This window comes from Acinonyx jubatus, chromosome C2 (genome assembly GCF_027475565.1).
Source record: "Acinonyx jubatus isolate Ajub_Pintada_27869175 chromosome C2, VMU_Ajub_asm_v1.0, whole genome shotgun sequence".
NCBI classification, from domain to species: domain Eukaryota; kingdom Metazoa; phylum Chordata; class Mammalia; order Carnivora; family Felidae; genus Acinonyx; species Acinonyx jubatus.
The window spans coordinates 131,313,240-131,327,104 of NC_069384.1; the positions used below are offsets into that span (position 1 = coordinate 131,313,240).

General features: G+C 48.3%; 1 protein-coding gene and 1 long non-coding RNA gene across 4 annotated transcripts in view; one reads left to right on the forward strand and one right to left on the reverse strand.

Moving 5' to 3' along the window:
* The window catches only part of LOC106971613 (uncharacterized), a 72,324-nt gene that overhangs the window by 56,441 nt on the left and 2,018 nt on the right, over positions 1–13,865 (reverse strand). The window lies entirely within an intron of this gene.
* The window catches only part of GALNT15 (polypeptide N-acetylgalactosaminyltransferase 15), a 47,261-nt gene that overhangs the window by 29,553 nt on the left and 3,843 nt on the right, over positions 1–13,865 (forward strand). For all 3 annotated transcript variants that reach the window (XM_027061895.2, XM_027061896.2, XM_053221491.1), the window contains 6 exons: positions 155–322; positions 2,920–3,037; positions 4,805–4,999; positions 7,498–7,629; positions 8,014–8,118; positions 13,035–13,178. In XM_027061895.2, coding sequence (XP_026917696.1) covers positions 155–322; positions 2,920–3,037; positions 4,805–4,999; positions 7,498–7,629; positions 8,014–8,118; positions 13,035–13,178 — 862 coding nt within the window. The remainder of the gene's footprint in view (positions 1–154; positions 323–2,919; positions 3,038–4,804; positions 5,000–7,497; positions 7,630–8,013; positions 8,119–13,034; positions 13,179–13,865) is intronic.

Sequence of the window (13,865 nt, forward strand, 5' to 3'; positions counted from 1 at the left end):
ATCCAGTGTGTATTTGACCCTTACACCACACCTCAACCCAGACCATATTGTGACCACTGGCTCCCATACTGGGCAGTGCAAGTGTAGATCATCTTTCTAACCTCCAGCAAGTGAATGGTTTGTATCCCTTATTTGATTCCACAATGCTTTCCAGGAGCCGGGTGGTGTCTCCAGTCATAGACGTGATTGACTGGAAGACTTTGCAGTATTACCCTTCCAAGGACCTGCAGCGTGGGGTGTTGGACTGGAAGCTGGATTTCCACTGGGAGCCTTTGCCAGAGCGAGACAGGAAGGCCCTCCGGTCCCCCATCAGCCCAATCAGGTGAGGTTCTGTCACATAGCCTGCTTTATACCTCTGCTTCCTCAGGGTGGACTCAGCAGCCAAACTGCCTGGGATCTAATCCCAGCCCCACCAGTTTCCTAGCAAGTTACTCTGTGCCTCAGTTTCCTTATCAGTGAATTGAGGGCAAAAGGGTTGTTGGGAAGGCTAAATAAAAGAGTTCCTGCGTGAAAACAATGGAGAGAGTGCCGAGCGCAACACTTGGTGTTATTAGTGTTATATTCTTATGGGAATGGGGTCCAGCTTAAGTTCCTCCAGGGAGCGTCAGTGGATGCCTCTGTGTGGGGCAGTGAGAGAACCCGAGGTGGGATCTTGAGCTAACTCTACCTCTCCAGCTAACACTGGAATTTCCCTGACCTCAAGTACTTTCTTGCTAAAAAGGAAGAATTCAGCCAGGTGAATGCTAAGACACCGTAACTCTCAAAATATATCAAATTTTGTGGTTGCTTGCTTGCTTTGGTTTTTGGGTGTGTTTGGGGTTTGGGACAATTATTCTATTTAAGAAGATGTTCTAGATATCTTCTGTTCTGTAACAAACCACCCAAACTTCGCTGTAAAACAACAACAGTTTTTTTAAGCACACAGATTCTGTGTGTCATGAATTATGAAAGGAAGCATCAGGGTTGGGTGTCTCTGCTCCGTGGTATCTGGGGCCTCAGCAGGACCATGCACTAGACTAGAATGGCAGGAAATGGCTCAAGGGGCTGTGGAGATGGGGCTGGAATCCCCCTGAGGCTCCTTGAATGTCTGAAGGTTCATGCTGGCTATCAGCTGGGACCTCAGTGGGAACTTCCCCGCTCTCTCCCTGAGGTCACTGCACGTGGGGCTGGCCACACCATGGCACTGGGTTCTAAGACTAAGTATCCCACTCAAGAAGGCCAGGTGAAACAAACTGTATCCCTCTCCCCCTTTAAAAGAACAATTTATTGCCGTGAATTTCACGTAACACAAATGAGCCGTTTAAAAATGAACAATTCAGCAGCAGGTAGCACATTCACAATGTTGTGCAACCACCACCTCTATCTAGTTCCAAAACATCTCCATCACTTTACAGTAAAATCCCATACCTATTAAGTGGTGTTTCCCACCCTCTCCTCCCCCCAGTGCCTGGCAACCATCAAGCCACCGTCTGTCTCTATGGATTGATCTGTTCTGGATGTTTCATATAAATGGAATCATAGGATATGTGACCTTTTGTGTCTGGCTTCTTTCAGTCAGTATAATGTTTCAGAGTATGTATCCCGTTCTATAACCAAACCTCAGAAGTCACCCAGGGTCACTTCCAACACAATCGCAGGCCCATCCAGGTTCACGGGAAGGAAGAAGACTAGACCCCACCTCTCAGGGGGAAGCAATATCAATGTCACATTGTAAGAAGGGCCCGTGGGACAAGGGATCATGTGGTGTTTACCCCTGGGCAGTCGCCCTCCATCTGCCGTGGTCGACTTTCATCATGTATTGCCCAACACCAACCAATTATCCAGGTGGCTTCTGAATGTCTAGTACAGAGACATGGAATGAAGGCCTTCCAAGAGTCTGCCCAAAGGAATGTGACTCTAACAGAAGTTTGATAAGCCACAAGCTTAGATATGCAAAAAATTCTGTCTTTATTTTCTAATAACTGGACTTAGGTAATTTCTATCTTAACCTCTCTTGCCACTAACAGCAGAAAACTTCCATGCAAATTAGTCAAATTCAGTAACAGCTTAGTGATATCATATTGAAGTCTAACATCCAGGCATGTACCCCTCTCTCTGTCCCCCTGAAGTTGATTTTGAGCTCCAGGCTACTGCGGGGGCAGCAGCGGTGGGGAAGGAGTGCCCCACCTCGGGCTCAAGCTGTCCTGCATCACTGTTCACCAAGAGGCACTTTGCTGGCCATGGCTTCTGTCAGGGGGTTGGCACGCCTGGCCCCCAGTGGCCTCCACCCTCCCTGTGGTATCTGCCCAAGTCCCAAATCAGGATGTGGGAAGAAAAAGCCTGACTGTTTCCCTTTGTCCAGGCCTGGTGCTGCCTGTCTTAGGGTGTATTATGTTAACCAAGGCGTTCCCAGCGGTCTGTCCAGATGCGCTCAAACCAGAGGGTAGGGGAACCTCAGGGGCAGCCCGGTGCCCCTCGCTTTAGGACCAGCACCTGAGGATGGGGTAAAAAGGACCCAGGCAGCCATAGCTCTCTTCTCATAGAATCCCGGGAATTTTGAGGGGCACCTGGGTGGCTAAGGCGGTTGAGCGTCCAATTTCAGCTCAGGTCATGATCTCACGGCTCATGAGTTTGAGCCCCGCATTGGGCTTGCTGCTGTCAGCACAGAACCTGCTTCAGATCTTCTCTCTCCGCCTCTCTCTCTGCACCTCCCCTGCTCACACACTCTTTCTCAAGAACAAATGAATCTTAAAAAAAAAAAAAAAAAAAGAACTGGGAATTTTGACCTGGTTGCTTGGCTCCAGTCTTGCAATTAAAAGCATTGAGGTCTATCTGGGCCCAGAGTCCACTCTCTCGGCCACTGGAGCTCCCACATGGTAAGACTTCCCGATATACTTGAGGTTCTGAACTGCAGTCTGTGTCTGTCTTCTCTCTGCCTAGGAGCCCTGTGGTGCCCAGTGGTGTTGTGGCCATGGACAGACATTACTTCCAAAACACTGGTGCATATGACCCTCTCATGTCACTGCGGGGTGGTGAAAACCTCGAACTGTCTCTCAAGGTATGTCCTGGACCAAGGGAGGAGCCAGATGGGTTCTGTGGAGTAGTATGTGAGGTCCCAGCTGAGACGCAGCCATTAGAAATGCCCCTGGTCAGGGATAAGGCTGCAGGCAATGTATCGAGTCATGAAATGTAGTGTGTTTCTTTCCCTTCCCACGTCTCTCATGCCCTATTTTGATTGTGCTCCCAGCCTCCCTCTTGAAACCAGCTATCCAACCTGTGCATAGGAAAGGGCATCATATCAGCCGTCTACACTGTAGCACAGAGGTTCCTGTACATTCTGTATTCACAGCACCCTTGGCATCTCAGGCATTATTCATAGCACCCATAGGCCAAAACAAATGCCAAACAGTTCTGTGCATTGAGCTCACTGGTCCTGCCTCGTCCACGGTTTCAGTTGCCCATGGTCCACCTTGGTCCAGAAGCAGATGATCCTCCTTCTGAGGTATCATCAGATGGGTAGTAGCCTAACCCTAGGTCACAATGCCTTGTCATTCCCTTACTCCATCTCATCACGTAGGCATTTTATTATCTCCCATCACCACATGAAGAAGAGTGGGTACAATATAAGATGATATTTTGAGAGAGAGAGAAACCACATTCACATAACTTTTATTACAGTATATCATGATATTGTTCTATTGTATTATTAGTTATTGTTAATCTCTTACTGTGCTTAATTTATTTATTAAACTTTTTCACGGGTATGTATGTATGTATGGTATAAGAAAAAACATAGTGTATATAGGGTCCAGAACTATCCGTGATTTCAGGCATCTGCCGGGGGTCTTGAAACATGTCCCCCATGGATAAGGGGGAACTACTATAGTTCCAAAAAATAAGTATTTGTGCTAAAAATTTAGTGCCTAAATTTAGTGTTGGGCACTGCACAACTTCTCAAGCCTTGGAATCAGACCAGACACCATCACCTTCATTTCCCGTTCCATGTCGATTTGAACACGAGACTGGCTTTTTCATCACAGCAACCACTGAAAACCCAACCCCGTAAAGGTGTACATTATCGAAAATGCAGCCATCTAATGTGGAAATCATGAATTATCTCAAGCTTGTAGTTTGCAGAACACCCAATAGATGTCACCGTGTTTTTCTCAAACATTTAAAATATCCCGCATGGCCCTTTGAGGTTGATGGGGCACCCCCAGGGGTACCATGGCCCACAGTTTGGGAACTCTGTTTTTGGTGTGTTTCAGTCCACATGCTGCCTTTTGCTAGAAATGTTTTCGCTTTCCTCTTGATCCCCAGGATGAAATGAAAGGCTTCCTTTCAAATGAATTTTACTGGAGAACCGTGAAAACCCTCCTAAAGGAGAGACTATGTTCAAGGAAGACTTGCTTTGCTCTCCACTTGAGACTTCACAAGCTTTTAGAAACTCTCTGACCACCAGGGACCCCTTTTTCCCTGAGGAAGCAGCTTTGGGGAACAGGGGTGCTAATCCACACAGCTATATCTCTAAAGGTGCCAAACGTGTCCATGTGCTTTTGGGAAAGGGCCCGTTCCGGTATTGCATGGATGCGGCTCCCTTACTCCACTGGTTCTGTCCCGGGACAACTGCACCCATTCTTCCCGCACTGTCACTCGCCTGCCCAGAACTCCCAGATCTGGAAACTCTGAGGCACCCCGAGAACTATCGTTCTCTTCACCATTTTGTGTTCGTGATTTCCTGTGCATTTTCCCAGCCCCTGTCAGGATCCCTAACTCCATGTCCTTGGAGTTGTGTTCAGATGTTTATTTTCTCCTTTTATGGCAGGCCTGGCTCTGTGGTGGCTCTGTTGAAATCCTTCCCTGTTCTCGGGTGGGGCACATCTATCAAAATCAGGAAGCCCAGTCCCCCCGTGATCAGGAGGCCACTCTGCGGAACAAGGTTCGCATCGCCGAGACCTGGCTGGGCTCATTCAAAGAAACCTTCTACAGGCACAGCCCAGAGGCCTTCTCCTTGAGCCAGGTAAGGAGAGATCCTGGCAGGGGCCTCTGGGCCCGGCACGGGCCGCCAGCAGGAGGCTGGGCCAAGGAGTGCCTCTCTGTCCAACTCGGAGGGGAAAACAAAAGCTTCTGGCTTGTGCTTCCCTTAAGTTGCCCCTCTCAAGTGGCTCCCTGGCAGAGCTGCCTGTCTGTCCCAAGCATCTCCACACAGCGTCACAGCTGGTCTTGGCCTGGAGCCCCCTGAGGCCTGTGGGACATCTATGGGCTGCGATCCTTTATCGTGGGGCCAGAGGGCAGACTGGGCAGGGAATAAGCAGTGACGGGTCTCAGAGTGCCCTTTCCTCCTGAGCAAAGCACTCAAACTGTGGAATCATCCAAGACATGAAACAAATAGAAGTATAAATATAAACATAAAAGATCCAAGACAAGCCACAAAAAATTTAAGGTTTTAAATGTTTCATTAATGTCCACAAACAGCACATCTTCAACTGCCACGTAGCCCAATTCTCGTGGAACTGGCACATAAATACTATTCAGCATGAGATGTGGGTTCCCATTACTGTTTCCTAGGCTGGGAGTGAGGGCTCCGAAGATAAGATTTCTGTGACCCACAAAGGTCTTGGGACAACTCCCATAAGCCCCTCACCAGCCTGCCCACACTGCTGGGTGTGCTCCATTCTCTGATCCACAAATCTCCCCATCTGGTCATCTGATGACTTTCACAAGGACAATGGCACCTCCTACTGGTAAATGAGAAGACATTTCTTTTTCTGGCTTTTTTTTTTTTTTTTTTTTTTGGAACATTCCTCTTAATTCATGTTTTGGAAATGTCCTATGGCTGACATCGATGTTAAGATTTTAATAATATCACTGCCTCCCTGAAGGTGGAGACGTTAACTTTGTGCTCTTAGTTTAAATTTAAGTAGCTAAAAATTAATTTTGTTCTATAATTTCTATCCTTCTACCCAAACCCTCACATGGATTTTGAGACACAGAAATTATAGGCACCCAAAAGACAAGGTCAGGGTTTCACTGTTGGAGGAGTTAACATTCTCTTGTTTTTCCCATCAAGTTTGGTTGTACAGAAGGGAAAGTTCATTGTCAGCATATGCCCCTCATTTGAGATTAAACAAAAGGCTGGAGAGATTTGCCACTTTGACCACTGAGAAAGGTGAAGGTGATGGAAAATTCATGAAGGAATGTTCCTGCTTTGGTAGCAAAGTCCAGCCCTGCAGAATGACTGGTGAGGTCTCAAACGAACACTAAGAAAGCCAAGAAACCATAAAAAACTTACATTAATTTCCTTAAAGAGTAATAGATCTCTTTGGTTTAATGGTAGGCAGGTGTGCTGAATAAACAAGACATCCCTGCCTTAGAGAAGTTGTTCCCAAACTTTCTGTGGATAAAACTCAGCAGGAGAAACGGTCAAAATGCAGATTCCAGGGTTGCTGGCCCAACCTACTGAATCATAGTCTCTGGTATAGGGCCTAAGAACCCGCATTTTTAACAAGTTCCGTGGGCATTTCTGAGCCAGGTGCTCAGGGGATCATAGTCTGGGAAGCATACCGAGAGCATGTCAGTATGGCAGATCCAGACCATTTATATCTGAGGAGTAAAAGATGGAAAAAGTGGAATTGCTTCATTCAGCCTGTTAGCCCAGTGTTTAACTGCCAGACTAAAGGCCATCAAACTGGAACTCTGACATGGACTTCTTGTTCCAGCCCCCTCTCCTTTCCTCTCCTTACCCCAGGAAATATGATCTCTCTTTTTTGTTTTTATTTTTGGTCCTTCCTACCCCTCCTTAGCACCTCTGTCTTCCCTCAAGATATCCAGGATTTAATACTAAATGTATAGGTAGGTTTCCTTGTGTCTTATCAATATAGCCAAATGTATAAATTTATACTCGAGTGTTAAGGACTTACCTGATATCCATCCCAGGACAATTGTATTATAAAGGAGAATCTCAAGGAAAGGGGATAGAGTAGGCCAAAGGAATGATTTATTAATGGTAATGGAGGAAATTGGGCACTTAGAGGGGAAGAAAAGTAAACTTGTCTTGCCTCCATCCCACCCCACAATTTCCTAGCTTATTTCATCTCAGTTGCCTTTGGGTCAGTTCCTGCCTCCATATGGCTCATTATGGTGCTGCAGCACACCAGCCTAGGTGCAAAGCCCCGCCATTTTGCCAGCTTCCACAAAAAGTCCTTAAAGCACAGGTATAATCGTCTTTGTAGACTGAAGATGTGAAGGATTGGGGAGGGAGTGCTCTCACAACCACACTGCTGGTTCCACAGCTCTTTGTAGGGAGGACCATCCTACTCTGTCCCTTCTAAACTTCTTCCCCTAACACATGACTTTCCCCACCTGGCTACGGCCCTAGGGAACCGTGGCCTTGGTCCCCTCACTCTGTCCCAATCCTTCAGCTTCTTCCCAGCTACCTCTGTCCCTCCCCCATGTGTGAATTGTGGTGAACAGTCGGCCTTTCCCCACCTCAGTGCCTGTGTCTTTCTCCTCCATCAGGCTGAGAAGCCAGACTGCACAGAACGCCTGCAGCTGCAAAGGAGACTGGGTTGTCGGACGTTCCACTGGTTTCTGGCCAACATCTACCCTGAGCTTTACCCATCTGAGTGCAGGCCCAGGTTCTCTGGAAAGGCAAGGCATGCCCCTGGGAAGATGAGGAGGAAGGGGAGGGGATGGGCAGCCTCCCAATACAGAAACTGGATACTCAGATGTTTGTCCATGACCCTGGCCACACAGTCCCAAGGTCAGGGGAGCCTCAGAGGCTTCCATGCCTGCCCTGAGGGAGGTGACTGGGTTGCCCCAAAACCTGTTTCAGGTCCTTTCATCAGGACAGATGTGGCCTGCCTCCTGTCCATTGGGATTAGAGGCTTTAGCCTGACCTTGCTTATTTCTGTGGCCTGAACCTGGAACCGTGAGCTACACTGCAGGGAAGGAGGAGAGGAGGACTAGCGCCTGATGGAGGGTGTCTTAACAGTGGAGGGCGGGGTTCACTTCTGTATGGATGTCCACTTTCAGCTCCACAACACCGGACTTGGCTTCTGTGTTGACTGCCAGGAAGAAGGGGACATCCTGGGCTGCACCATGATGCTAGCTCCTTGCAGTGACAGCCGGCAGCAACAGGTGGGTAACATCCGGGCAAGACCTAAGAATGGTTTTTCCTGGGATGCTCCTCATTTCCCTTTGGGGCACCTCCTTTCAGTGGTGCCACGTCTCCCACCACAATGACCCATCTCAGCTCTGCCCACGCCGCCCCCAGGCACAATCACAGACATGGGCCATCATCAGAGAATACAAGCATCTGAGCCTGAAGCAAATAGAGACTATCTAGCCAATGCTTTCATCTAACAAATGAGGAAACTGAGGCTCAGAGAGTGACTGACCCAGGGGTTGCAAACTCAGATATCCTGAGGGTCAGGCAGGGATGAGCACAGTGAGCTGGGTGGAGGCTGCTATGCCTGAGGAGCACGTGCCCATCAGAAAGGACAGCTATGCCCGTCCCCCAGCCTCAACACGTTTTCTCTTTTGTAAGTGGGTCCAGTATTATGAGATTAGCCCCCAAATTTAAAAGACATTGGAAATCTGGAGTTTGTGGAAAACCTCCCTATTTTAATTAAAAATCTCTAATCAGAGGTCAAAGAAATTGACACACATTTCTATCAGGGCACCACTTGAAACATCTGGACCAGCCAGAGATCCTCAGCCAGCTAGAACCAGAGATGGGGTAATATGGGTCATCCAAGTGGGCGCTGTAGGCACAGAAGCACTGAGGAGGAAAGGGGACCCCAGAGTGTGTTCCCCACTTACAGTGGTGCCTCCAATCCACAACTTGTGGTTACAGTCTTGTTTCAGTCCTCTGATTCCGAGTCCTCCCACGCAGGTGTATTGTGGCTTTCCAGGATTTAACGGGGCTCTATGGGAGCCAGAGTTCACAGAGGGGGATCTTTACTGCACAACAGAGGCCTGGTGTGTGCATGTCTGTCTGTCTGTCTGTGTCTCTGTGCATGTATCTGTCTGTGTGGGTGTCTCTGCATATGCACGTGTGTGTGTGTGTGTGTGAAGCAGAGAAGGAGGGCTGGATTTGGAGCAGATAGGCCTCGTGGCCTCGGCCAACCATCTGCTGCACTTGCTAGAGGAGGGCTTCCACACAGATGGGGTCCCTGGCTCCAAGCTGCAGAGCACTGGCGTCATTCAGAAGATTTCCCAGGCACAGAGCAATTTGGTCCGTGGGATTCCTTCCACAAGGAGAAAGTCTTTCATTCCACAGTCAGATGGAAAGCGGAGAGTACAAATACCCCTGGGGAACAGCACATAAGCTGTACTGGGATGCCAGGGCTGATGGGGCCTCTCCCCAGGAGAAAGGGCTCTGATGGCTGCTGGGGAAGGACCGAGATGCAGCAATGAAGACAAACTGCACGACTTTCCCCGAGGCCCCACTCTGCAGTGTGGCCAGACCTGTCAGTACCCAAGATGGATGGGGCTGCTGTGGTGACAGAAAAAGCTAATGGCCCAAAGGGCAGCCGAAGAGAGATGCTGAACATGCCTGACAGGCACCCTGCCCACAGGGGGAGGCCCTTCCTTGAGCCAAGTTTCCTGTTCTTGGATATAGAAGGTTCGCCACAGGACAGACTATTTGAAATTGACATCAAGAAATCCAGGTGGCACCTGGTTAAAGTGTAGGCCTAGGAAGGCCTAGTAGGGCCCTCCATCCCTCCCTGTGCTTCCTCATCTTTTTAGGTTGTATCTAGTGGTTGCCCTGGGGGGGCAAGATCAACCCCTGACCCCAAATTTGGTTCAGATATTGAAACTGATGACTCCCCACATGCAACATCAGAGAATGGAAAGCATCATTATTCACCTAATGAGACTTCCTAGTGGAGCAGGACAGGCTCCCAAGCAAGCAAGACAAGCAAGACAGCAAGACAGCAAGACAGCAAGAAGGGGCGGCTGACTTTGGCTCTTATGTGGTGGTGGTGGCGGGGGGGGGGGGGGGGGGGGGGGGGGTTGGGCAGGTGAGGGTTCCCAAGCTCTGGCTGGGCTTACCTGGATTGAACTTCCCACCAGCACCAAAGAAGAAAGCACGGGGCTTTCTTTTGAGCTTGCCCAGAAGTAGAGCAAGGATATAAGGTGAAGGAGTGGAGCTTGAATGCTAAGAGACCAGACATTAGACAAGGAGTTAGACTCTTTATTATAGGTCATATGGTTCATTTAAGAAGGTAATAAATTCTAAGGACCCTTTCCCAGAAAAAAAAAAACAACACAACAACACATATAAGCACAGCTGCACAAAATTTTAACAATTTCCAGGGTTCATAGATTCCCATGAAGCCCCCTAATGGTCCCTGGCACTCTAAAATCCCTAGTTCATAATTCTCAGAAGCTAAAGGAATGGGTGAAAGGATAGAACCATATTTCCTCCTGCAGCACCCCAGGGGTTGGTAAATTTTACGCCCTCAAGTGTCTGAGAAGAGAAGAAGGTAATTGAGTCAGAGAAAGGCTTTTGATGCAGCAGGGTCATTCCAGCATCCATGAAGACCCCTTGTTTATCAGGAAGATCTCTTTGTATCTTAGGCTAAACTTCTCTTCAAAGTTGCCATCACAGAATAACTCCCCGAGGTGGAGGGAAGGCTCAGAGATGCTGGCTGAGGGTCAGTGGGTCCACTTCTTTTCACAACTTGGGTGAACCTAGAAAGGCCTAGCCCGCCCCCAAATCTCTTTTAGCCTGTGACAGGGGCCTTTGCATTAAGGTGTCATATCCCAAAGGCCTGTGTTAAAAATAAGCAACAAAGTACGAGTTCCTAGAGATATTGATCAAATGAGTTAGATGAGGCCCCGAGAGCCTGGGAGCAAATGCCAGAACATGTCTTGGAGGGAGGACCGGTGAGGCCAGGCTTGGCAAAGCAGGTTCTGGGATCCTGGAGGTGGGGGGTGGGGAGGGGGCTGGGCTGGGGGAAGGGAGGCCTGCATCTGGAGGGCACATGGGGAAGCAGGTTCTTAGGACCCATGTGGCCTCTTTCCGTTTTGCCCTTTACCAGTGTTCTGGAACACAGCAAAAGGCATTCACACCTGGCACAGGGGAGAAGGATACAGATATAAAGTGCTAAGTGAGGAAGCAGTGTAATATGGTGGCAAGAGCTCACCACTTTCTAGCTGTATGACATCAGAGGCTTCTTAAACCCTCCAAGTCTTGGTTTCCTCCTCTGCAACCGGGAATAATGCAGTCTCAGGCATGCGAACAGAATGTTCGCTTTTGTGGGTTTTCTGATTCTTGGTGGGGAAGAGGGGACTAGCAAGGACCTCTATATCTAGCAAAATTGTGAGCTGGATAAGCTGAAAGCCCTTTTCCTAAGAGCACCTAGATATGCCAGATAAAAAATTAAGAAGAAACACATAAGTAAGTGAATTTGTAACAAAGGGAAATCTCCAAGGGCCACAAATCAAGAGGCATCTGAAAATAGAGCCACAGGGCATTGGCCAAGCTATCCTGCCTCAGGATACATGAGCCATTAGCTACATGCAGTAGTCAGTGGGAGCCTACTTGCAGCCTTTGACAGATGAGAAGTTGGAAATGAGATGCCATAGAAAGCCAGCTTTGACCTTCAAAGAGTAACTTACCTGTGAAAAGTTTGACTAGAAAAAATCCACCCACTGCCACAGGAAGATGACAAGGAAGGTTGTCTCCACAGGGTCTTTGTATAGGAAAAAATCACTCTTAAAATTTTTTTTAACCACAAGTCTGCATCTAATATGGGTTTAGGATTCAAATTTATATGAATTGTGTGGTGTGAGAATCCTCAAGCGGGAATGGCTATCTAATTTTGGGGCCCAGCGCAAAGTGAAAATGTGGAGCCCACAGTTCAACAATTATTAAGAATTTCAAAACTGTGTAACATCTTGGGGCACCTGGGTGGCTCAGTCGGTTAAGCATCTGACTTTGGCTCAGGTCATGATCTCATAGTTAGTTCATGAGTCGGAGGCCCATGTGGGGCTCTGTGCTGACAGCTCAGAGCCTGGAGCCTGCCTCGGATTCTGTGTCGTCTCTCTCTCTGCCCCTCCCTTGCTCACACTCTCTCTCAAATATAATAAACGTTAAAAAAAATAATAATAATTTCGAGATAGGGCGCCTGGGTGGCTCAATTTGCTAAGCATCTAACTTTGGCTCAGGTTATGACTTCACAGTTCGTGGGTTTGAGCCCCACATCAGGTGAGCCCTGCCTTTCTCTCTCTCTCTTTTTCCTCTCTCTCTGCCCTTCTTTCACTTGTGCCTTATCTCAAAAAACAAAACAAAACAAAACAAAACCAAAACCAAAAACAAAAAGGATTTCAAGATAGTAACAGGAGAGCATTAAACCAAATACATTAAACCAAGAACACTAACCCCTTCTAAGCACGAGGCCCCATGTGAATGCGCAGATCACTAAGGCCAACACTGCCTCCCAACCGCAAAATTAATATAAGATCCACTCAGGCTGCACTTGGCAGGAATAAACAGAAATTGGTTTTGTCAGAGCGTGCTCTCCGGCCAGGGCACACAGGCTTCCTACAGTGAGAGCCCCTCTGCAAAGATATGCACAATCCAATCGTATAAAACACTGGAGGAAAAAAATGACCATGAGTGAGAGTCATCAGATGCAACAGACAATTCGTTTTGGGCCAGGTGACAGGCCAGGTCAGCTCTCTCCAGAAAGAGATCCCTTGGGCCTCAGAAGTGTTCCTCATCTGCTCTTGCGGTAGTGCACTCACACAACACACGGCACTCTTTTATGGCCTCACCATGATGCAGTAAGAGAGACTAATGGAGAAACATGCCACAGTGTAGAAATATGAATGTGGCAGCAGCTGGCACGTGCAGATTTCAGAGGCTTGGTCCAGTCTGGCATTGCACGTGTGGATTCGGCTATGAGATACGGTGTTGGCTGACCCTAAGAGAATCTAAAGATTGCCACTTGATGTCAGCCCCGTTGTGAGCTCCCCTTCCTTCATCTCCAGCTTTGGAGAAGGTCTCCTAACTGTGCTAACAAACATCCCCTCTGTCCCAGCACCTGAAGCACACCGGCAGGAAGGAGATACGCTTTGGCAGCCCACAGCACCTGTGTCTTGACATCAGACAAGAGCAGGTGACTCTTCAGAACTGCACCGAGGAAGGGCCTGCTATCCATCAACAGCACTGGGACTTCCAAGAGGTAAGTGATCTGTCCAGGAAGGGCTCAGCAGTGCCTCTAGCTGGGACTGTGGCCCAGGGTCTTCTAAGGGGTCAGATAGTACCATACAGGTCAGAGCCCCTATTGTTGAGCTTAGTGACCTGGCATTAAGGCCTCAGGAGGAAGTAAAGCCAACATTGTAGCAAAGCTGGACCGCAAGCATCTTAAAGTGTACTCATTTGCCATGTCTCTGTAAAGCTCTGACCATGATCGTGGCAGAGAGAAGAGACGGTCCCTTTTTGAAGTTTATTAGCTCAGGTCACCAGTAAGACCAGGGAGCATGTTACAGAAGCAGCCAACTACCTCAGTGGTGTGGTTTAGGAGCAACAGAAAGGCCCTTCCTTTTCTACTTGGTGACAAGTGAACCTAAGACTTGGGGCCCATACATGCTCAAAGACGTCTTGGATCATTCTAACCAAGTCCTGTGGATAAGATACATCTTAGAAACAGCATGTTAAAATAATAAGTACAAGATTAGTGAGTAAGATATACCCAGTATATTTCAGGCATTAAAACCTAAGACTTTAAAAAAGTATTATGGGGCACATGGGTGGCTCAGTCGGTTAAGCATCCGATTTCTGCTCAGGTCATGATCTCATGGCTCATGAGTTAAAGCCCCACATCAGGGTCTGTGCTGTCAGTGCAGAGTCTGCTTTGGGTCCTCTGTCT